The sequence below is a fragment of the Gossypium raimondii genome, chromosome 3 (assembly GCF_025698545.1).
Source record: "Gossypium raimondii isolate GPD5lz chromosome 3, ASM2569854v1, whole genome shotgun sequence".
In the NCBI taxonomy this organism is placed as follows: Eukaryota; Viridiplantae; Streptophyta; class Magnoliopsida; order Malvales; family Malvaceae; genus Gossypium; species Gossypium raimondii.
This window is the reverse complement of record NC_068567.1, coordinates 52,274,084-52,298,946: the sequence shown is the minus strand read 5'-3', so window position 1 is coordinate 52,298,946 and position 24,863 is coordinate 52,274,084. Positions and strand designations below refer to the sequence as shown.

The 24,863-nt window shown below is 30.8% G+C and overlaps 3 protein-coding genes across 8 annotated transcripts; 2 read left to right on the top strand and 1 right to left on the bottom strand.

Annotated features, from left to right (window-relative positions):
* Positions 1-2,452: 2,452 nt before the first annotated feature.
* Positions 2,453-6,707, top strand: LOC105794652 (peroxisomal membrane protein PEX14). Its single transcript, XM_012623929.2, has 12 exons — positions 2,453-2,618; positions 2,940-3,117; positions 3,212-3,260; positions 3,482-3,657; positions 3,768-3,951; positions 4,090-4,239; positions 5,154-5,212; positions 5,332-5,371; positions 5,488-5,549; positions 5,907-5,951; positions 6,034-6,081; positions 6,297-6,707. Exons 2-12 carry the CDS (start codon positions 2,974-2,976, stop codon positions 6,459-6,461), a joined length of 1,122 nt encoding a protein of 373 aa, XP_012479383.1. The 5' UTR covers positions 2,453-2,618; positions 2,940-2,973; the 3' UTR covers positions 6,462-6,707.
* Positions 6,708-8,233: 1,526 nt separating this feature from the next.
* LOC105794653 (AMSH-like ubiquitin thioesterase 2) lies at positions 8,234-13,421 on the top strand. Of its 6 annotated transcripts, none has more exons than XR_001134084.2 (11): positions 8,239-8,389; positions 8,944-9,066; positions 9,359-9,460; positions 10,003-10,040; positions 10,153-10,435; positions 10,602-10,691; positions 11,512-11,574; positions 11,675-11,749; positions 11,906-11,968; positions 12,272-12,411; positions 13,073-13,209. XR_001134084.2 is itself a non-coding variant. In XM_052628504.1 (11 exons), the coding sequence occupies exons 2-11, from the start codon at positions 8,980-8,982 to the stop codon at positions 13,251-13,253; spliced, it is 1,020 nt and encodes a 339-aa protein (XP_052484464.1). In that variant the 5' UTR covers positions 8,239-8,389; positions 8,944-8,979; the 3' UTR covers positions 13,254-13,421. The 6 variants fall into 6 exon arrangements, 5 of the variants coding, with proteins under 5 accessions (XP_052484465.1, XP_012479386.1, XP_052484464.1 ...); XM_052628504.1 differs by having other exon boundaries at positions 9,359-9,445; positions 12,272-12,324; positions 13,073-13,421; XM_052628503.1 differs by having other exon boundaries at positions 12,272-12,324; positions 13,073-13,421.
* A 7,831-nt stretch (positions 13,422-21,252) lies between these two features.
* LOC105794651 (uncharacterized) lies at positions 21,253-22,371 on the bottom strand. Its single transcript, XM_012623928.2, has one exon. It carries the CDS (start codon positions 22,306-22,308, stop codon positions 21,406-21,408), a length of 903 nt encoding a protein of 300 aa, XP_012479382.1. The 5' UTR covers positions 22,309-22,371; the 3' UTR covers positions 21,253-21,405.
* Positions 22,372-24,863: the final 2,492 nt, after the last annotated feature.

Here is a 24,863-nt window from a genome sequence, read left to right as displayed (position 1 = left end):
ATACCTGAATGTTCCCTTTAATGAGGCACACAGAGGATTACTCAATAATAATAAATTTTAAATCGGAATCAAAATAATAATGAATTTTTTTTAGTGATATGTTAGTCATTAGTCGAATGAAAATTTTAAAGTGGAAATCTTAGTTTTAATTGAATAACTTAAATCATAGTGGAAATGTGATTTTATATGAATATAAAATATGATTTTAATATTAATTGAATTGATATATATTATTATTAATATAGAAAGGTGTAGATTTTAAAATAATAATAATATATTTTGTTTTTATAAATTGGGTGTTTGATGTATCCAAAAGAAGGATTTTGCCACGGTTTACAACTATAATTGTAGCAATTCAGTTTCAAAGTTATTTAATCCATGCCATACAAGCCCTATCATTTACCAAGTCCCATACCCCTTTTTTCCCCTTAAAAAACCTGAAACAAGATACTGGGGCAAGAGAAAAACCCACTCGATGGGAACAAAAGAAATCCAATTTGAAAGTAGAAGTGCTCGTGGATTAGGTCACTAGATTCAAACATCTGTCTTAATAATGGGAGAATTTAAACAAAAATATGATATTCAAAAATAGGTTTTGATAAATTTTAAGCTCCATTTTCTATATGGGTTGGGCATTGGGCAATTTTTTTTACCCAAGTCCGTCCCAACCTAGATCGACCCAAATATATTATGTTGTAAAAAACAATTATATTATTTATATATATATTTATATTTATATTAAATCACTAACCCAATAACAATTAGATGAATTACCCAAAACCTAAAAAAAAAAACTTACCTATAGCGCCGTTGCCCGACTCGATTACTGGGCCTGAGCTACAGGATGCTACATTCAATGCCAAAGCAACTACAATCAAATCACAATAAAATAATCATTAGCACATGCAATTAGGCATCAATCATGTTCAAATCATATTAAACAAGAAATTATGAGTCTTAATCGAGCTTACAAAAACTCTTTTGTCAATCTAAAAAAAATGAAATAGGAGCAAATTGTAAAGCTTTAAAAATTCAGAGCCGACGTCGTGATGTCATCTTCTCCAAGTCATGACATCGAAAAAACAGTATGTCACGTCGCGACGTGACATATCAACCAAAACATTAAAATAAAATTAGGTGTTCCGAAGTAACATATCCCCAAGCCTCACTAGATTAGATAGATCACGAACAACCAAGCTAAAGATAGTCAGAAACAAATAAGCTATTAAAAACAAAACATTCTAGCATATGCAACAATCAAGTGAAGAAGTAGCCACACTTTCCACTTTGCTTTCGATTTATGGCATTAAATTTTCTGTGCACATTGTTGCCCTTAGCAACACAAACCTAACATAATAAACAACACTTTTAGACCTGAATTCCCATTCAACCTATTTGAGTAAGAAACCAACCTGCATTAAGGTGTATAAATAAGAAAATCTAGTAAAGGAATTACTACCTTGAGATCATCCTCAATCTTTTCCACTTGAGTGTAATTGAAATGGATTATCAAAGAATACTTCTGTTTTATGGGAGAGCTTTTTTTTTTTTTCTGGGTTTTACAAATTTATAGATGTGAAATGCCTTAATTTTAAAAGTTGAAAGTTTTAGTTAGGAAGTTTGAGAATCAAATTGATAGAATTTGTAAATGTGAAGGGTTAAATGTATTGAATTATTTAGAATTAGGATCAATTTAATAGAATTTTGAAGTAATGAGGATTAAACTGACCTTCATATTTAAACCCAAGAACATACCCAAATATATTACACAAGCCTGAACCTAAATTAAGCCCAATACATCCAAATAATTATCTAAACTTAAATTCAAATATAAACAATAAGCACAATAGCAAAAAAATTAAACCCACCGATTATATAATTTGAAATTTAAACACGATTTGTTTGTATAATAAGTAAGTAATATTTGTAATTTGGTTTTATTCTATATAATGTTTTCAGAAAAAAAAGTTTTATATAACTTTTTTATTAAATCGATTTTCAATCGAACCCTAAATTAATTGGTAAAATTTAATTCTCGTAGTTAATCAATTTTCAATATTTTTCAATTGGATCGATAAATTGTTTACCTTTATTTATAACTTTACTTGTGGAGTTAAAAATTTCATCACTAATATATCTAGTAATAATCCATCATAATAATTTGATAAATGTACATTTTGTAAACCAATAAGTAAATAAAAGAAAATATGAATGCATTATTATGGTATTCCCTAATTAGGCTAGGTTAAAAGAAGATCATAATTTTGTAATTATATATATATAGTGATGATTTTCAAAATTAATATATAATTTATTTTTTTGGTGAATTATAAAAAAGGGTAAAATATATCACCTCGTACATAAATATGAACCCAAAATAATAAAAAGAGAATCAGAAAAAGAATAATGATGATTGGGCCAATTAGCAATCTTATTTAAAATTAACAGAAGGAAGGCTCGTCAAAAATTCAGCCCAAGTTCCTCCTTACAACATTGGACAATACTGTCATGTCTGATCAAATCTTTGTCCCTGTTCCGCGTCTATGATCTCTGCTTTCTTCCTTGAAATTTCGCATGTATAAAAATTAATTCAAGATTTCTGTTTCCCAGAAGGAACGGTAAGAACTTCTCCTAGTTTTTCTTAAACTTATTATCATTACCATTATAGTTCATGTAAAGTGTTTAAGAATCATCAGTTCATTATATTCTAAAATGGGTATTCATTACTTGTTCCCCTTAAATCGTTGGTACTTGTTTAGATTGAAATTGTGGAGATTTCGTTATTAGCCTTTGCTCATGAAATGAAATTATATAAAGAATGATGGTTATATTTGACAAAGGCAATTCAGATTAAGTTGGTTATTGGTTTGAGACTTACATGGGAAGCAATGAAAATATAAAATTGCTTTAAGAGATCTAAAGTTCATAAATTTGTTTAGGTTGTTAAAGTTTCAATCTAGAATCACTGAAGCAATGAGGGAGGAATTAGTGGATATGGCTGTTAAGTTTCTATTGCATCCAACTGTCGGAAGAAGTCCGGTCAGCCAGAGGCGCTTGTTTCTTGAGAAAAGAGGCCTTTCAAGTGAAGAGATAGATGAAGCCTTTCGTCGTGTTTCTGTGAGCATATTGATCTTTTTGCTAATTCTATGTAAAATCTTCTTTCCGCTTTTAGATTGTGATAAATTTTTTTTCTCTATTTTGCAAATTGAAGGATACAAGTTCAAGTGTAACATTTCGACAGGACATTAACTCAAGTCAAGGTAACAAGTGACATATTTTAAGCCTTTTTTACTAATATTTTCAGTGTCTGTCCTTATTATAAAAGATGGCTTAGCTGTTCTGTTGGCATTTTTCATCCATGAAATAATTATAACTTCTTAACCAAGTTCGTTAGTGTCGACAATATACATAGTAATCGTATACCCTAGAGTGCCTGATCAAAAACACATTTTGCTTGATGCCTATCGATTATCAAGAGCAGATGTGCAATCAAAGCCTTTACATAGTGTTCAGCTACAAGGCACGGCACAATCATCCCAACCTCTGGTGGCATCAATTCTTACAGCATCTCGACCATCCTGGTTTTCCTGGTCATATGCTATTTTTTCTATAGTGCTACTTATTTTTTCTGGTGTTGGGACTTCCATGCTCCTAAAGGTAATCAAAACAAGTTTGCTTTAACAGCTTGTGTAAATAAATTCCCTGAATGTTTATTTTCCGTCCTAGCATGTCAGTGTGGTTCATTTGATGGTCTATCGCCTGTTTAGAATTTCTTTTTGCCCAGGTTGAAGTCTTGGATCTGCAAGGTTGTTTTTGAAGAGGACGATGACAAAGGAAGAAAATCAAAACTATGTTTGTCAAAAGAAGCAATCGAATCTGCAAAGGCAGCCGCAGCTGCTTCTGTCAATGCTGCAAAAGCAAGTCTGGAAATATTGCAGTCAAAGAAAGATGGTATGTTTTATGCAAAAGATGCTTTGGTCTTTTTCTTGTTCTTGGCAGTTCCTTTCATCTCGCTCGTCCTCTCTTTATATTATGTTCTACGTTTATGCTATTCATCCTTAAAATGGCACTAATTTTATCCTCTGTTAGAGGAGAGGCACTTCGACGATTTATTGAGACGATTAGGCTCCCATGTAGCGGAACTGAGGTCAATGAGTATAACAGTACAGAGACTGGAGGGTGATGGGAATGCTTCCCACAAAAACCCGGAACAGTACCTTCAGCACACATCACAGTATGGTAGGCCGTATTGTTTTGTTATGCAACATTTTATTCTTTGTTTATATTTCACTTGTTTTCTTTTTGCTTCATCATCATAAACAAGTTGTAAATGCTTCGATAATCATTTTTGCTGTCTTGTATGTTTCTAACTAATTATTAATCTGTTTTTAACTAATAGTCTTTCCACTTTTACTATTTTTTTCAAAGCTGAAGTAATGAAAATGTCTATCAATTACATTAATACAAACCAAATCGTTGGAATAATTATAAGTTTAGGTGCAATATACTCTCTTAAGGTATAATCCTTATTTTTTAGGTGGAGTCTTGTAACTAATGTAACATATGGCTCCTCATTAGGAGCTTTGTGACTCCTCTTTGGTATTTAAGTCCACTATCCGTAGGATTTGTTACGAGTTCAATAAATAGCATGTCTTTTTCTCGGAAATCCCCTTGTCTAATAACTGAGCTATCTGAAATCTTATTGATTACTTGCATTTCATCTCAAGGATTTAAGAATGTATTGCAGACCGTTTCAGTAACTTTTTATTATTGTATTACATTATTGCCGGTTGTTTAACATGGCAGGAATGAACAAAAGCATGTGTTATGCCACTTGAAATTCAATGTAATCAAAAGTTTGTAAGTAGCATGAAAAACATCTAAATGTGGAAACTAGAGTGGTGGCAGTTGATTTTCAGTACTCATGGGTACCCATCCTGCATTGATAATTTAGACCCGAAGCATGGATCTTAGAATACACATCCCTCATCAGATTGAACATCAGAATGTTGGAATTTAGGAAATTCTCTATAATTTTGCCACTAATGTTGGCTATTGTTTAAATAACAAATGTTTTGGCTGTGTTTTGTCTTGCACATGTAACAATGTTTCAAATTTGTCTTGATTTACTTTTTCCTCTTTGAAAAAATCAGGACGCAATAGCAATCTGTCGAAGATGTCTGTTGTACAAAGGGGTTACCCTGGTCCAACGGTAAACTAACAAGGCTTATCTTTGATTACCGCTTGAAATCCATAACGTTATCATATTTCACTGTGGCATTACTTGAACATCCCCGCTCTGATGACTCTGTTTCTTCCTTTTCCATTCAGAAATTTAAACCAAGTGGTATATCGAATTTTGATAGTTTGGGTACCTTTCAGAGCTCTTCTCCAGACTATGTTGTCTCATTCTATCTATTCCTTCATTTGGGCTTTAATATTTTTTCTTCACTTGTTTGTTTGCTTCGATGATTGGAACTTCTACAGTTAGGCCTTCATCTGCACCTCCGAGACCCCTTGCTGGCCAGTACCCGAAGTCCTATATAGAGGTAATTCTTTTTCCTTGTAGCTCTCTTTTCTAATGCTTAGGTGGTTCATTGGGGCTAACACTCATAACATTCCTTTTTTTTCCCCACATCGTCAAATGTCATCTTAACCGTTTGATGATCGAATTTCCTTTCATTAGTATTACATTGCATAGGTGATTCAATCATTCAATCCAATGTCAAAGACGGCTCACTTTTGTGTCCATTCTGAGATTTCATAGACCAGGAAAGGTTGAGTAAATAAGATTGCTATAATGTGGTGAATGGTTTCTTTGCATGAATGGCCCGTGGAATTGACCGATCTGTTGTTCCTTTCAGCTTTCTCATGTTTTCCGCAACTAAAATCAGCAAGTTTTGCAGGTCTTGGCTAAGGTACAAAGAGGGGAGAAACCTCCTGGAATAAAGGTTTGTACCAACTTAGCAACTCCCCCACAAATGTGATCTGTAGATTTGATTTCAATTCTATTTTTCTTGTTTCGGGTTTCAGGATACTGATGACTCACCACCAAATCCTCATATAACTCCAAGACTTAAGGTAATCCATTCTGAAGAAAAATAGACATATTATCTTGCTTACTGCCCTTTACACATAATATACGTGAGGAATCAAAACAACCGCAGGTGAACCTGGATTGAATTCTTACTTAATATGTAATGCATAACCACTGATTCAATCTTGGTTTTTTAGCTATAATTAGTCTTTTCCTTTAGTTTTCCCACTTTCAGTTTGACTTTTTGTGCTTTGAACAGCCTGGGGAGTTTGCTCAACCGCAAAACAGCTTTGGTTACTCTCGGGACAGAGGCTTTTCTCAGCCAAACGGAGAGAATGCACTGCCATGGTGGAAACGTAATAATACCAACATAAGAGGAGTAGAAGCTGGAAATGGCTCGTATGGTCTGAGGACCGACAAATAGCTGCTTTTCAGCAGTCTTAAGGTATCTACCCTGCTGCAAAGAGTTGGGGGTCTAGTCCCGAATCATTGATCAACTTCCGGATGAGAAATTAAGAATCCATGATTCTGAAGATATGCATAAAGAAAACTGTATACTTGTTATGCTTCTCTACTTGCTGGTGGAATGGTCACCTTTGGGTTGAAGTTTTGAGAACAAAATCTGTAAAAATGGTTTCTAAAAAGTTATACAAGGGAGATTATGTTTGTATGTTGTGTGTATGCAATTTCCATATATTTTTTTACAAAAAGAAATTAGAAAACATGCAAATCCGTGATAATAGGTACCATATATATTTTGGGAATTCAAAGTGTAGGCAATGCATGCTAGCTTATGTTATTCTCTCAGCAATTTCAACACATCCATTTCCTTTAAACTTGACACTTTAGGTGTTCGTGTATTTCTTCTTATGATTATATAAATAATTTGATAAGTTAATAATTTGTATTTTATAAAATTTGACATATTTATATATTAATAGTGTTTTTTTTATTTGTTATTTTTCATATTTTGTGCCATTTTCTTGGGTCTGTTCCAATAGTGATAAGTGTGCAGTAGTATTTTTTAGAAGCACTTTTAACAGGAAAAACACGTTTGAAGTAAATGAAATCCTAAACAACTAACTTTTGAAGTAAATTTTTGGCTTTTGAAAAGTACTTCTTCCCCAAATGGATCCAAAAGTATTTTTGACAGCTTAATTATATTTTCGCTCCTCCAACACATATGGTACTTTCCCTTCCCTGGTTAATTGTTTAAAAATATTTAAAATTTATTTTTTATATATTAAAATATTAACAACAAATTATAATAAATTATTTTTATATTCTTATTAAAATATTATAATATTAACTAATTTTAACATTATTTAAATGATTATTTGTTACGTTATAACATCATGTTTAAAATGAACATTTTATTTCTTAAAAGCACTTTTTGACCGCAGCATTTAAACCAAAATTTTCAAAAGTTTCACAAAATCATGTTTTCAAATTACCTTTTGAAAACAATGCTAAACTAGCCCTAAATATTTTTATAAGAAGAGTAAACCATCAAAAGTCACTTTTTTTTCTCTCGGGTTATATTTTAATCGCTTATGTTTGAAATGTTACGTTTAGTTACTTACGTTATCGTATTGTAACATTTTAGTTACTGAGCATTAATTATCATTAATGGTGTAACGGTAAACTGATATGGCATGTGAAATAATCATTTCAAATGAAAATTTTAGGTTAAATTATACAATTGATCCTTATATTTTTTTTGTTTTGAGCAATTTAATTTTTTTCTTTTACGTTGAAAGAGATGGAGAAGGGACGAAAATAGAGAGAGAAGTAGAAGAGAATGGAAAATAAAGAAAAAAATAAAGTTAAAAGAACATAAAAGAAAAAAAAATTGCTTAAAACGAAAAAATACAGGGACCTATTGTTTAATTTAACCTAAAATTTTTGTTTGAAATGATAATTTAATGTGTCACATCAGCTTACCGCTGCACTGTTAATGACAATTAACAGCTCAATGACTAAAATGTTACAACACGTTAATGTAAGTAACTAAAACGTAACATTTCAAACATAAGTGACTAAAATGTAACCTGAGGAAAACAAAAAGAACTATTTTAGTAGTTTACCCTTAAAAAATTGAGCCGGTCCGGGTTGCATTACCGCCAACCGGGAATTCATTTAGGCCCACTTCCGATAAATATAAATAATATTGAAATTAAAAAAAAAAAAAAAGGAGAGAAGAAATTCTAAACTTTCAGTTTCAGCCTTCAGCGGCACGGACCTCGATTTCTTTTTTTTTTTCTGTTCATATTAATCGAAGGCTAAAAGATATTGTTAGATGACATGACAGACGATAGATTTTCTCAGCTGCCAAACAACAGATATTCACAGGTACAAAGATTTCGAAACGAAACCTTTGTTTTTCTGTTTTCTTTTCTTTTGGAAGTTATGGGTTTTCTCTTATAAGGATTTTGCCTGTATCAGCTTCCCTTAATAAGATTGAAAATCACTGGATAATCTGCTTTATAGTAAAAGCCGGCAATCGAATATTTATTTGTAGTTCTCAAATTTTGGATTCTTAATTGTTGCATGAGTTCTCAACTTTTTTTTTCCCCTCCTTTTTTGGTTGATGGTGATTGTCACTGTATTCCTTTTAAATTTAGCTTTTATCTTTCAAAAAATAAATTTTAAAAAGATCCGTTTTCAAAATGGATGGCTTAATTTTCTTTGATGGAATTAACAACGAAAGGATCAACTTTTCGTTCTTTAGCTAGTTGCTTTTTGCTTTTCATTTCTTTTATATGTTTTGCTTTGTAATGTATTTTAAAAGTAAAACAAATGGTACAAAGCTGCATTTACTGATTTTTTTTTTACAACTCAGACACTACTAGCAGAAGCAAACAACTGAACTCATATTTTTTTTATTTTTGTTTCTACAACCCAAGGCGTGTTGCAAAACAATCAATTTAGTGAAGTAGTTGATGATTTATCTTATTCCTCGATGTTCTGTAACATGGATGTGGTGTTTTTCAATCCAATTTACAAACAAAGGTCTTCACAGCAGCACGGTAAAGAATCTTATTTGAGGATTGGTGTTTGAATTTATAATGTTGTCACTTGTTTTAAGACAGGAAAGGAGATAATGGTGGTGTAGATTTAAGATCTGATCAGTATATGAAACCAACAAATTGTGTTTTTCTTTCTTGATATGGAAAATCAATAATGGTGGTTTAGATCATCTTTCTCATTAAATTGTGTTCAGCAAACTACTGGTTCTATTTAGAACTTTGAATAGTGAAGAAAATGATGTGTATAATTCGGTATGAAGAAGTTAAATCTTATTGTTTTTTATTCTCTCAGATGTACCAGTTTGTTGATGGACGAGAAACTTTGAAATCAATAGTTGTCCAAGATTCAAGCTCTCAAAAGATTTATAGCCCTTTAAACGTAGGTGAGAAGAAGGTAAAACTCTACAAAGTCCACTGCATTAGCTTTTGATGAATGCTGCTTGTATTATCTGACGGCCACACACTTGAGTTTTAAAAATATAATTTGGCAAGGAATAATAATAATGATAGAAAATGCTTATAACTGGCAGAAATTTCTGAATTCTATTAATAAAGTTCTATGAAAGTTCATAGACGTTTGTTTTGTTACAATGTTATTTTGCATTATCCGCCTTTGTTCTGGAAGGTATCAAGAACTTAATGAACTTTAATTGCTTGAGTCAATTGGAACAAAAGAAACGTTAAACATTATTTTATCACTGAGATTTCTGCAGTTTGAATTCTGAAATGCATTGTAGGATGACTTCCCTTTTAGAGAAAAAGCTTGCTAAGCTTACTTCATCAATAGTGTTAGCAGTCTAATCAATTATTTGTACTTCACAATTAGGATGGAAACTAGAGTATAACAAATTTAGAATTATCAGAAGGAACTGTTCTTTATCTCAAAATGTAATTAAAACATAAAAGGGTGATTAATTTGTTGATTTTGGTATATAGGAGAGAATCTGTGGCATACCTCAAACAGAATGTCAAAGGTATAGTTTTTATGAACTTGCTTAAATCTGGTTTCAAAGTTACCTTCTTAATTCTGAAACATTTTTTGTTGATCAACAATATTGAATTAAGAATTTCCTGCCTTGATTTCAGCTTGAGGATTGTCATTGGGGAAAGAGTTGGACTGGCATCTTGTAATGAACTGGATTTTGTGAGTAGCTACAGAGGACATGGATCACCTTGTCCGGTTCCAGATCAGGCAACCACCACATGCAAGCTCTTCAATGTTCATGCTGTCACTCAATCTTCCCCTTCTACTATACTCTCTTTCACCGAGAAAGCATCTCAAACTTCTCATGTTTCACGTGTAATTGATTCAGACCAACAGTCATCCAATGAACCGGAAGCTTCTAGGGTGCTTCAGAATGTTCATATAGTAATCACACTTTAATTATACAATTTTGCTGTCTTTCTCTTATACCCCCCTTTAAAGGTTTTCTAGAACAACCCCCCCCCCCAAAAAAAAAAAAAAGAATATAATTAACAGGGTATTCAATATCTTTAAGGTTACCTAAAAATATCCATTTCATTTTTTTTCTCAGTCAACACGACTAATGGAGGATTTTCTTGAACTAGCTAAGGAAAACACAAAAAAGGATCTGGAAACCTGTGGTGTTCTTGGTGCTTTTCTTGTAAGACTTACGGCTTCTTTCTCTAACATTCACAGTGTGTTGTTTTGTTGATATTTATAGCATCATTGGCTCAGGAGTATGTTGGTATAATTGGTCCTTTTCTTGTAATGCCCATGCTCTACAAATGCTTCTTTATTTTATTGTTGCCTCGTGTTTATAGAATAAATTTGTCCATACCAATTTCATGAAAAATAATTGCAGTTGGTAGAAGCATGACATTGTAAACGGTTTTATGAAGATTTTGTTAGGTGGGAATGTCATTTTGGTTGTTTTATTTGCCTGCTGTTATGCTAGCTCAGAGTTTGGGGAATCAGATACTACATTGCTCCAACTCTTCATTTTCTTGAAATACCTGTGTCTGATACATATTCAGACATGGGTGTAGGGATGTAACAGTCCAAATACATGAAAAAATTTAGAAAAAATTGAATATTCTTGTGTTAGACATATCTGTATCCAACACGCACACTTGAGTCTGAGTAACATAGATTAGTTATAGCCTTGTATTCTTTCCTTTCTAGAACTTAAGCTCGGTCTATAACCAAAATAAGCCCAGTCTTGAAAGTTTTTGATCGATGAGGCTTACCAAGGATTTCCTTCAACAGTATCATTTAGGTGAAGTGATTCCTACATCTGAATTAATGTCTGCTAATGTTTTAAACATTATTGCTGGTCTTTATTTAGTCTTATTATACTTGTGTTTATTTATATTTGAGTAAGCTAGTCTACCAATCTTTTTGGCTAAAAACTTATATTCTGTTAAAATTAGCATGCCATTATTAACATTGCAAATTCTACCTCCTTGACCTTCATGAAACAGGAAAAGGGAACTTTCTATGTAACCACTCTGATAATACCTAAACAGGAAGCAACTTCAAATTCTGTAAGTGTGAAGGGATTTTAACACCTTGATTCACTTTAACATTTTACTTTGTCTTACACTTGGTGCTTTCTGCTGTTAACTTGTCAATAATGAACAATAGTGTCAAGCTATTAGTGAGGAGGAAATTTTTGCCATACAAAATGAACGGTCCCTTTTTCCAGTGGGATGGATACATGTAGGTTCATTCCTTTCTTTCATTAGTTTCTTTAATATTTCTGTTTCTTTGGTCTTTAGGTTTTACAAGAAATAGGTAAAATCATCAAATTCAAATACGAGTATACAACTATGCCCTCAAACTGACCTCAGTACTATGTTTCTTGTTTACTTTCAGACACACCCTTCTCAGAGTTGTTTCATGTCATCAATAGATCTCCATACTCAATACTCGTATCAGGTAATGAAGTTAATCACCTATGCACTAATGAAGTTAATCACCTATGCACCCAATATTACTCAAAGATTGGGTATTTAGATCATCCTAGACTCCAATCTATGTATTCCTCTGTGGGCTAACAGTCTTATATAACATATTTTAACCTATGTATCGTATTCTGGTATTTCTTAAAGAAATCTTTTAGGAAACAAAAATAATAATTTCTTAATGGACGTTTGTAAAATGCAGTTGTGATGATAGTTGTTTCACTCATCAGCTATTAAGATTATTGCCACTGTATGACATTTCTCAAATTATTTTCAGGTAATGGTGCCCGAGGCTTTTGCCATCGTTGTGGCTCCTACCGATAATTCAAGGTCTGCCCCTCGTACATAATGATTCAATTTTTGGCAACTTGGACAATGTCACAGATAAACTGATAATGCCTTCATCTGCATATCTAGGTTTACCTTTCATCCACCTCCTTTATTTTGGTCTTCCATCACACTGGTTAACTATGATGCTTGGCCTCTAACATACATGACTTCCCTTTAGCCTCTTTAATGTATCAATATAACTTCCTACCATAGCCTGATAATCTGTTCACTGCCTTCATATGTCAGAGTTATGTGCCGTCAATATAAAGGTGATTTGTACCCCATCTTTTGTTACAAAAATAGGTTTTGGGCTGACATTAATCTATCAAAAATTCACTTCTCTTTGCATTCTATAAAATGTAAAATATGAATCTAGCTGGTATAAGCCAACTCTGAAGAATGTTGATTTTGCTTCTACTTAGTTCATCTCTATTGCATTATTGCAGCGCAGCTGCAGCCTTACTGTGTAGCCGTCAAGCTACACTCTCAAACAAATAAATCCTATATGTTTTAGATGGCAAAATATTAAGTTTTAGAATCACATGCTTGGTGGGATTGCCTCGATAGACAAGCATTAATAGTAACATCTTTGCATGAAAAACTAGAGTACTCTCATTATTTAAGTGAAAAGGCATAAAGTTTTCTGTGAACAAATCAATACAAAAATATCATCATAAAGTTTTCTGAATGTGTTTAATCATGATCAAGTTAATAGTATTGAGCTTTCTTATTTGATTTTTTTTCCCAGGAGTTATGGAATATTCCGAGTATCTGAACCCAATGGAATGAGTCTCCTGAAAGAATGCCAAGAGAAAGGATCTCAATTTCATTCTCACGAAGAAACAGTAGATGGGAGCCCCATATATGAACGCTGCACTCATGTCTACAAAAATTCAAATCTAAGGTTTGAAATCTTTGACCTGCGCTGAGATACAAAAATGTACATAATAAAATGGGTGCAACCTGCATGCCACACTACAGGATCTAGCTTATTAGAAACGCTGCTTAACAAGTGTGCATATTACTGTCTTTGTAGTTGTAATAATGATGAGAATGATCGTATAATGTGTTTTAATAAATTACATTTTCATTTGTTATGTATGCATTCCAGTTTGTTTAGAAATCGTTATTTCACACTAATATCATAGTCTTCCAGATGCTGTAATGGGATTTGGAGGACTACAACTTCTCCCTCGACCCCCAAATAATTCGCCTGTAAGAGATAAGAATTATATATCATATAAAACTTCTCTTATAACCTTATATCATTTTACAATCAGCATTATCAATAATGGTAGAGAACTTGTATTTCTGATTCTGATATGATGAACTTCACCTTACTAAAACATTTATCTTTTAATTTTCACATAGACATCTTTCTTCATCTTTTTTTTACGTATTATCTATATCTTTATAATCCATATGTATTTAAAGGAACAACTTTTAGTACTTTTAGTTAGAGATATCAAACTTAAGTATTGTGATAAAGCATATGAATTGTTAAAAGAGAAACAGATTGAACCTTCTTGGAGAGACGGTTTTAGCTATGATGATGTTTATCATATACATTAGCCATCGGTTTTGTACTATTTTGCTCTCCTTGCTGAAAAGAAAATGCTTGGCTCGGCCCTTGTGCAAGGAAAACCTAGTTCATCTTTCTTGGTTCCCTTGCCTTGCGCGGCCATGTGCCCATTGCATGCATGAAATAGGGAATCCGTACTATCTTAAGACTTGAGAGAGTTCCTGACAAGGCCACTTTTTTTAATTTGGTCCCCAACTATAGTATTACATTTGCAGATCAATATGCTTGTTTTAACAGAGAAGGATTTAGCCTAGAGAGAGAAAAAAGATTGCAGATGTCTATTAGATGCTACCTCTTAAAAGTGATTTGATGAAACTAAGCTTCGGTTTGATACATATAAATATGCTTTATTAGATGATTATTGTATGCCTAAACCCCACCTAATTTCATTGTTTAAACCAAACTCCGGTTTAAACCGTGTCTGAAATTCAGACAGCAAAAAATGTACACTGTTGTTTTTTTTTTTTTTGACATGTTGCTGGGCCCCCACCTAATTTTATGTCTCTCATAGAGCATCCTATTTCATGCATAGATATTCTATATATATCGTAGTAGTTGTTAACTTGTACGTTGCTTTTGAATATGTGTGTATATGTATAATAGAAAGCTGAATGTTTAAGTTCTGACTTCATTAAAGACAGATGCCGACGAGAACTTCATTTATCTTTTTGATGGGATCTTATAATTTATAGCAAAAGCCTGCAAACTCCATTATTCTATATCTAGGACATGGACTAGATGGTGAAACTATTACCATGACCATTGTTTGATTTTGAGATAGGAAATTGCTTGCTAAAAAAGCTGTTCTATTAAAGTTGTTGACATTACAGTGTCCATGTTAAATGTCTTATAATTCGTATTTACATAATTACACTTGTAGTACCCTATATTTATTAAACGTATCATGATCTGAAAATTTTAGATTTCAAACATTACTAAATCAATGACACCTGCGATACAATAAATGTATTTATTAACAATTTATTACAATAATAAAGTTGATTGTTTTTAAATTCAAATTGATTAAGTTTTTATCAATACATTATCATAAAATATAATTTAATGTGTATATGTGAGGATAATTCAGTAATTTTACGGTTAGGTTGAACAACTCAGAAAAAGACATCAATATTTAGATTTTATATCACGTATAAAAATTACGTGGTCCAGTCACTGTAAATAGAAAAAAGTGTGGTGAGTGATGGGTGAAAATGGCCGGCGTTGGGTTAGGAGATGGGCACGGGGAAGGCGGGGAACCCCACTTTTGTCTGTGAGCCCAAAATAATGGAGTTGTGAGCTGTCAAATCAAACCCCAATCTGGCATAGTCAGTTTTTCTTCCTCTTTTACTTTTTAGCTGTAAAAAAAAAAGGTTGTACCCTATGCTATGCGTGTAATATCCAATCCAGTCCAAGCGCATGTAGCTGCAGAAATAATTCCAAATTCATAAGACCTGACTCCTGTTGTTAATTCATATTAATTTTGTCCCAAATAAAAATATTTGTAATATAATCATTTTTGTTATAATAATTAAACATTTTAGTCCCTCAATGTAGCATTCCTTATAATCTTTTTTTATTGATTACTGTTCATCCTCCTCCTCCTCCCCACACCACTCCTGCTTCTTGCTTTCGGCCACCACACCATCTCTTCCTATACCAATAAAAAATGATAATATGAAACATCAGATTAGACTCTGTTAGTGAGTTAACGGCTAGATGACTAAAATATTTAAGTATTGTGACGATAGTAACTAAATTACAACAATAAATAAAAGCGTTCAAAAAGTTGAATCACCGACTAGGTATTTACTTTTGTTTTTAAAGCAAAAGCAAACACAAAAATCAGATAAATAGGTTGATACAAAAGTTGTGGTTCCTGTTTCAAATAAAAGTACTTTCTTAATTATTTGAATAGGATACATCATACGTTACTCAGTGATGTTATTGGTGTAAAATATAATGAGTGTTTGAACATGATGATGGATCATTTTTTTGCACATCATAAGATGGGTTGTTCAAAATTTTCATACCATGAGGAGAAATGCAATGCTACCAAACAGAAGGTAATCAAGTAATAAATGATGTTGCTGTCTTTTTGGTTGGTTAATTTCTACCACAAATACCTCATATTTTATATTAAAAAAATATGGATGAGCACATCTAAGATCATATAAAAATTATAAATTAATAGAAAATTTGAATCTAGAAATGTGGAATCTTGTTTTTTTAAATAAACGTAGAAACCAAGTCTGTTTCCTTTGCGTTCTCAATTTGGAAAAATCTTTGAAGTGTGCAACTTTTCTTGTATTTTTAATAACTTTGGTTATGGAGATTAAGTGATAAACATGAGGCGCACTCATACTATTCAGTCAACGCGTTGGAATTCAGATTTATTCCTATTTTATACTACAAACCTTGAATCTTTATACACGTATTTTTATATCAAAAGCAAGGGATAATATACTTTTTGGCCCCTAAGTTCATTTTAGTGTATGTATTTTCTTATCCACTTTGGTACCAAAATTTAGCAATTAGATTTATTTTAGTCACTAAACTTGAAAACTATAAAAAGTTTGATGACATATCATCACTTTAAGATTATAAAAAAGTTATATAAAGTTTCTGGTCATAATGTAGTACAATCTTATAATGTCACATATAGTATTCTAATTAGGGACGTAGCTAGAGGGGCTAGCAGGGCCCCGACCCCCCTAAAATAGAACTTTTTTTATTTAGGCCCTTTAAAATTTTTAAAATTTTAAATTAGTAAAGGTAAAATTGCACTTTGATCTCCCTAAAAATGATAAAATTTTGATTAATACTTTAAAATTAAAAAAAATCCTGGCTTCGCCCCTAATTCTAATAACCGAGCCAATGGTTAAATTGGTCAAACCACTAGTTCCCGATTCAATCAATTTGATCAGTTCAACTGCTAGATCAAATCTAATCAAATAAATAATTAAAAGTTAATAAAATAAAAACTATTAAATCGGTTCAAACTGTTCAACTACTAATTTTTGTCCCAATTTCGATTTTTACCAATTTTGAGCAATTTTCGATTCACCAGTTCAACCCTTTTGTTTGGACCAGTATATTGGTTGATTCTTGGTCTAATCAGTTCGGCCAACCAATCCAATCTAGTTTCAAAAACACCGGTCACATCATCAAATCTTGACGAAATTATCCAAGTTCAAGTACCAAAGTGAACAGAAAAAGTACAAATACCAAAGTTGATCTAATTACCAAGTTTAGGGGCCAAAAATTATATTATGCCAAAAATAATAATGCAAATAAAAAAGTGGACGATGAATTATCATAGCCATTGAATGGTTGGACTATTTCAATAAATTTTTTTATATATAAACAAATTATTAATATTAAAATTTTGTAACTTTAAAACAGGTTTTTTAATAATCTGTCTTTAAAATTGGGATAATTATAAATTTAGCTCTTAATGTTTATATCTTTTATCAAATTGACCCTTTTTTTACTAAATTTAACCCTCAATTTTTAAAATGAGTTGAATTGTTGTTTTTAACAAAAATAACAAATGTTACAATTTTAAAGAAAGCAACTAGCAAAGTAATTCATGTGTACTTCATATAAACTTTTTGAATTTTTGAACATTTTTAAATATTTTCATAATTTTTAAATTATTTGTTGATGTTTTATTTAAGAAAAATAGTATCATGTCATCATGAAGTACACATAAATTACCACACCGGTTGGCATGTCAACATCATAAAAATTAATATTTTAATTAGAATTTCGATTAAAAACAATTTGAATATTTCAAAAAGTTAATGGCCAATTTTAACTCAAAAAAAAGGGTCAATTTGACAAAAGTTATAACCGTTGAGGGTAAATTTATCATTATGCCTTCAAAATTTTATTACTAAAATTAAAAGTATAGTCATAATTTTAGCCCTTAATGTTTACTTTTTGGTCATAATTCTTTTTGTTTTATCATTTTGAGGACCTCAACTTTTAAAGTTTAGTTAATTTGTTTTTCTTTTAGATTGAAAAGTTAACTAGATTGTTAAAGTTTTAATAACACTAGTGCAGCAACTCGTGGGTCAATCTATATATGTTTCATAAAATTAAAAAAATAAAATTTTAATAAATTTTAAAAATGTTTATTAAAACATTTAGAAAAATTATCCATGCCAACGTGAAAAACACATGGATTGTCATGCGAATCGCCATGTCAATACTATTAAAATTTTACTAATTCAATTAATTTTCTCATTTAAAACAAAACAATTTAACTAAATTTTAAAATTGAAGGTCAAAGTGATAAAAAATATTTTAACTCTAAACTGACAAAAATCAATAAATGTTAGGGGTTAAATTTATGTTTTATGATAAAGTAAAATTTTCCCACCTTTGTATTTGGATATAAGTAGTTACACTCACTCATAAATAATTTGTATTACATAAACATATAAGGCAAAAAAAATTGCATAACAAAAAAATAAGAGGTTTGTTGGATTAATTGTAATTATTAGTTTACTATATTTTATTTATCAAATATTATAATTTTTTTAAAATTAATTTTAATATCAATTATATTTTTAAATTGTAACTTATAAAAATTAATAAAACAAAAAATAAGGTAAACTATATTTAATGTCACTAAATTATTAGTAAGTTTACGTTTTAATAACTCCACTCATAAAAGTTACAATATGGTTATTGAACTATTCAAAAGTTTCCATTTAAATCATTGAGTTGAAAAATCATTGTTGTATGATCTTATCTATTTGCACTGTCTACACCAATCAAAAGCTCTCCTTCATATTCTCTACTACACTTCAGTTTTTTCTCATGAAACAATATTGAACGTCACAAATCTACAAACTAAAATCCAAACAACTTTTTTCTCAAATCTTCAATATTGATCATCAAATCGACTTGGATCTAAGGTATGTTCTTCTACTCATCAATAGGTACTGATCAACCGTACAGATCATCGAATTGTCACTTGGAGCTCACTAGCTGAACTAAACAAAAGGCTTATAAGTACAAAAGGCCTTTAAGAAAAAAATTGAAAAAAATCAATTGAGCCACTACACCAAATCTGCACCCAATTGAGCTCCTACACTAAATTTGCACCTAATTGAGCCAATATCATTAACTAAAACAAATTAATCCCCCATTAACGGTTTTCATATTTGACTACATTGACCATTAAAATCAATTGACGAACCAACCAAATGGTGACACGTGACAACTTATGATTTAATCTTATTTTTTTATAAAAAAATAAAATATATATAATAATAATAATATCAATAAAAATTTCAAAAATGTTTTTAAATAAAAATATTAAAATATTATATAAACTTATAAAATATTTTACAATCGTTCTTCATTGTTACAACGCCAATTGACAGTAAGTGATATCGCGATGTCGAGTGGTTTGACGTCGTGACGAGACAAAATGTATGACGACATCATGACTTAGAATTGATGACATCACAACGTCAGCCCATAAATTTTAACACTTTACAATTTAATCCTATTTTATCTCGACTCAAGAAAAGAGCTTTTGTGAGCTCGATTAAAACTCGGTTTTGATTGTTTAACCATAAATGAATATGTTTGGCATTAGATTACAACTGTAGTTGCTCCGACAATGAATGTAGCATCGTGTAATTCAGATCCGACGGTCAGGTCGAGTGAGGGGTGTTACACGAGTTCTAATAAATTATTAAAATATTATAATTTTTAAAAACTAATAAAATATTAAAATATATAGAATTATGAAAATTCATTTATTGATTCCTCATTTTGAAACATGTGACATTAGACTAACTATTGAATAATAGGGATAGTCATCAAAATATTTTATGCTAACATATACTAATATTTGCAGCTATTGGTTAATAAATTTTGGTTTTATAGTATTTAATTGTACAAAATTACTTCATACCATAGAATACTTAGCAATAAAAATTCAACTTTCCAAGGTTCAAGATGCTATAAGTGTATTTTAAAAGTTGAAGATAAAATTATAAAAATAAAATAATAATTTATCAATAAAAAGGAGAGGGTCTTACAGTTATTGTTTTATTTGTGAAAAATCAAGAACATTTTATTCAACATGAAAATGACTTTAAAGATCTAATGACTATTTTCATTATCCAACGATTTGTCGATGTCGTGTGTTCATTATGATTTTAAAAGTTTAGACTTTTTTTATAATTTATAATTTTATATTATTTATAAGTTTTTTTATAAAATTTTAAATATGTTTTATGTTTTGATTTAATTTTATAAATTTTATTAGAATGTTTATAATATTTTTATAATTTTGTAAGTTTATATATTTTAAATATTTTATGAGTTTTATGAGAAAAATATAAGATTAAATCTAAGTTATCATGTGTTGCCATTTGTTTGATCCATCAATTAATTTTAAAGATAAAAGATTTAATTTATTTTTAATTAACAACTAGAGTTTATTTAATAGCAAATTTAATGCTAAGACTCAAATGTTTTTTTCTTAAAGACCATTTGTAGCTATAAAAAAACAAAATAGTGATTTAAATAAAAATTTAAAATTTTTGAAAAATTTAATCACTAAATATAATATTTTATAACATTAAAATTTTATAACTAATAAAAAAATATACTAAAAAGGTAATGAATTCTCATAGCCCTAAGAACTTGTTCTTCATTGCTTAAAAAAAAATACTTCTGACTCCAAAAGCACTTTTGGAAGAAAAGTTGTATAAAACAAGTTGTTTTTTGCTGAAATTTTTAACTTTTCAGAAGTGTTTTTGAAAAGCACTTCTAAAAAGGAGTAGCTAAAAATTTTAGTTTTTACTCTCTCAAAAGTACTTTTGGCGCCTAATTATTTTTTCACCCCACCAATAACATAGTACTTTCCTTTTTTTTCTTAGTGCTTAATTACAAATGTATTAAAATCATTAATTAAAAATAAAAAAATTATATTTTAAAATACTAATTACAAATATTTAATAGTTATATTAAAATATTGAAAATATAGTTTATAAATTCTAATTAAATTTTATAAATAATTAATTATTATTATTTAAAAATATTTAAAATTTATATTTCATATATTAAAATATTAACAACAAGTTATAATAATTTTTTATATTCTTATTAAAATATAATTATATTAACTAATTTAAATATTATTTAAATACATATTTGTTACTTGATAATGACATATCTAAAATAGACATTTTATTTCTCAAAAATATTTTTGAGAACAATATTAAACACTTAAATTTTAAATTAAAATTTTCAAGAGTAATTCTTAAAAGTAATTTTCTACAACAATTTTTAAAAATATTACCAAATTAGCCCTAAAATTGATGCACTGATTCAATAAGTTTTTTTATATAGACAAATTAGAATACATCAAAATATAATCTTAAAGAAAAAAAAAATCAAAATACTGTACTTCCAAAATTTACAAAGCAAATATAATTAATTAAATTTAAGAAGATCTAAAAAAATATAACCTAAAATGGATGGACATTCCTGCTCAGCCCATTGACGTTGGTAAAAAACCCGACCTGCCTATACGGCAAATACGACCGCCGTTTATCCCCTTGCTTTTGGGCTCTGTTTTTAACGTAAAGCTTTTCGTGAGCTGAGAGCGACGCCGTTTTAATGCTCTTTTGCGTCTTCTTCACCTTCGGTTTCTCTTCGCTTACTTTCACCTTGTCTTTCTTCTCTTCTTTCTCGTTTTTCTTCTCAGTTTTTACCGACGAAGAAGAAGAGGAGGAATGATGGCTTAAGAAGACGAACGCGTCTTTGCCGTCGCTACTACATCGAAGCTTCAAATCTCTAAACCTCCAAAGCTTCGAAAACCCTGTGGAATTGCTCTTCCGGCAACTTTCCGGCGAGGCTTCCGTTACGGTTCTTCCACCTCTCCACTCGCAGTACGGTCCCGCCGGTTCCGACGACGTCGCGTCCGGTGAATCTTCCAGGAAAAGCTTCCTCACCGGAGCCCGTTGAGCCATGTCACCCTCTCCGGACTTCGAAACGAAAGCATCGTCCGCGGCGGCGTAGAGGAGATCTTGGTTAAATAACGGAAAAATCGGACGGATTTGGCCATCTTGGAACAAGTCGTCCGCAGAAATCGGTGATCCATCGGGATTTAAACAAACAAAAGAAAACTCTTCCTCCTCCTCCTCTTCCTCTTCGTCTTCCTCTTCTTCGTTCTGCTCTTCCACTTCCTCTTCGTCTTCGTTATCATCTTCCATTCCCGGCTGATTATTCAGTTTCTCTTCTTGTTCCATATTGGGCTCCTCGTCGGCTTTGAGCTGCAATTTAACTCCGAAATCGTGGCTGAACTTGGCGGTGGGGGAGAAGTCATTAAAGTTGGGAGACAAAGGCAGAGAAGAAGTCATGACTTGCATCGCATAACCAAAAACAAGAACCTCACAAGAAGACCTTTCAATAAGAGATAATAAATTAAAGAAGTGGGCTTAGGGTGACGGGTTTTAAATAGAGGTGGTTGGTTGTGGGGACTATCGAAACTTCCACTCTTTTTTCAAAAAAATTATATGAACGCGCAAATATCTTTCTACCCATAATGTAAATGCAAGAAAACACCAAATTACGTTTTATTTTACCTTTTTGGAATAATCAACTTATTTAAATTAGGTGCTTGTTGGACAAGTAACACGTGTTAATATTAGCTGGCGTAAGGTTAGGCTTTCCACCCGTGAGGGTCTAGAAGGGTGAATTTTGGCTTTGGGGTTGACCTGCTCCTTGGGTTATCCATATTTCAACATTTCTTAATTTCCAATATTCTTTTAATTACGTCAATTAGGTATGGTACCTTAAATGTGCAAATATTGTTAAACAAAGATTAGTCAATTCCCAAAACTAAAGATTTTGGTGGCGGGATGCATCATGCGTGATGCAATGGGTACTTCTCTCCAAGCCATCACACCTTTATTAACCTTAATTACTTATGTATACTAACGAGTACACCAGGATATTATTTAAAATTAATCAATAATCATAAACTTTATTCATATTCAACCAACATATTATCCACACTCAATTCAATTTTTTAGCTCTATTTTATCCTTTATTTTTACTTCCTTATATTGGCTTGACGGTTAGGGTATTCATCACCCCAAGTGTGGCTTGAGTTCAAGTCGCGCTAAAAAATAATTATAAAAGGAATATAATATATTAAAAATAAATGATATAAAAATTTACAACATGGATATCATTAGGTTTGTGGTTGTTATAAATACTTTTTAATTTAAAATATTTTTAAATTGATAAATTCTAAAATACTAACATTTTAAAGACTTTGAAATGTAAAAATTATTATCCAAATACACTCTTTTAAAATTTTGAAAACCTTGATAAAAAAGAAATCTTTTCTTCAAATCCTTAAAGCTAAAGCTAAAAAATATTTTAAGGGTGTTGGAATTAAATTATAAATTTAAGGTAGTCAAAGTATAACTTTATCATATATTATCATTTTTCAAGAGCATAAACATTTTTTTCATTCTTAAGAATTTTCAATTTTTAGAGAACTACAATAGCTTTTTTTTGGTCTTGACTTTAATATATTGAACATGATATTTATACATTATTGTTACATAAATAATATATTAATTATTCTTGAATAATATTTTAAAACACTCATTAACATATTTTATACATTTATATGCTCATAAGTTAAAATTTTTTGTTGGGACATTTTAAGAAAAATATGAAATTAATTATTCAAAATTTTTAAAGCTAAAACTTATAGTTATGTCAATAATTACTAATATGAATTTTTTTATTACAAGACTCAACCTACAATTAATTTGTCCAAACGTTGTTTATTTAAATATATGAGAGCTAATTTTTAAAAAACTTCAATTTAAGTTGTTCAATAACTATAATCGGAACTTCAACTTCAACTTTAAAATAAGCCATTCATAAAATACTTAAATATATCTTAATAATTGAATTTAAGATATTAGTTGGAAAAAAAAGATTTGACAAAATAAATGTTACTAGAAACAATAGGTACCACTTCAAAGTAGAGTGGAGAACAGTAGCGTTTAATTCATATGATCTTATTTATATTGTAATTAAAATGGTAAATAAAATTTAATTTTGGGGGTTGTTTGAAAACTTGAAAATACGAATTACGGTCCAACCCATCTAGATGAAGCAATGTTGTTCGGGATAACCTTTTTGTCTTTTAAAAATGGTGGCGGTGTAAACATGAGGAGGAAAATAGGTTGACCAGATCCATTCGTTGTTGGGAATTCGGCTGCTTCTTTTGAAAGTCAAGGTGGGACACGAACGGTAAACATCCTAACTCAACTACAAATTAGGTTTTCCTTCACCCTGCCATAGTTATATCCATTTATTAAGAACAAATAGACTATAGACATCTTGTTGACTAGAGCCGCAATTTATTATGGCTTCTGTCTCACTTCTTCTAAACACCTCTACAACTCTCTCCAAGTCATCAGCAAGCCACCACCCAAGCAACCTTCAACATTTCTTCACATCTTGGTGTGAACCACCAAATAAATTGCAAAGTTCACCCTCAACATTTTGGGGTTTTTTTCACTTCATCCCTTAACTTTTATTATTATTATTTCAATCTCATCAACAATGTTGCAAAAAGTTCCAAATGAAGCCACATCAATGACGGGTGATGCCATGTCAATCATGTCATGTGGCACAAAAATGTTTACAGTTAGTTAGCCGACAATTTCCATTCATTTTGGCCTTATTTAAAAAAAAAAAGAATTAATGTTTTGGGTGAGAATGAAAAAAGAATTAAGGGTTGAAATGATAAAACTCCGAAATATTAAGGGTGAATTTTGCAATTAAACCTGTTTAAAATTTTGGATTGTGAGATTGATAGGAAAATTGAAGGAAATAGTATTAGATTTTCAAAAAGTTTTGAATTTGACTGAGTAGCGGCTTCCAATTTCAACGA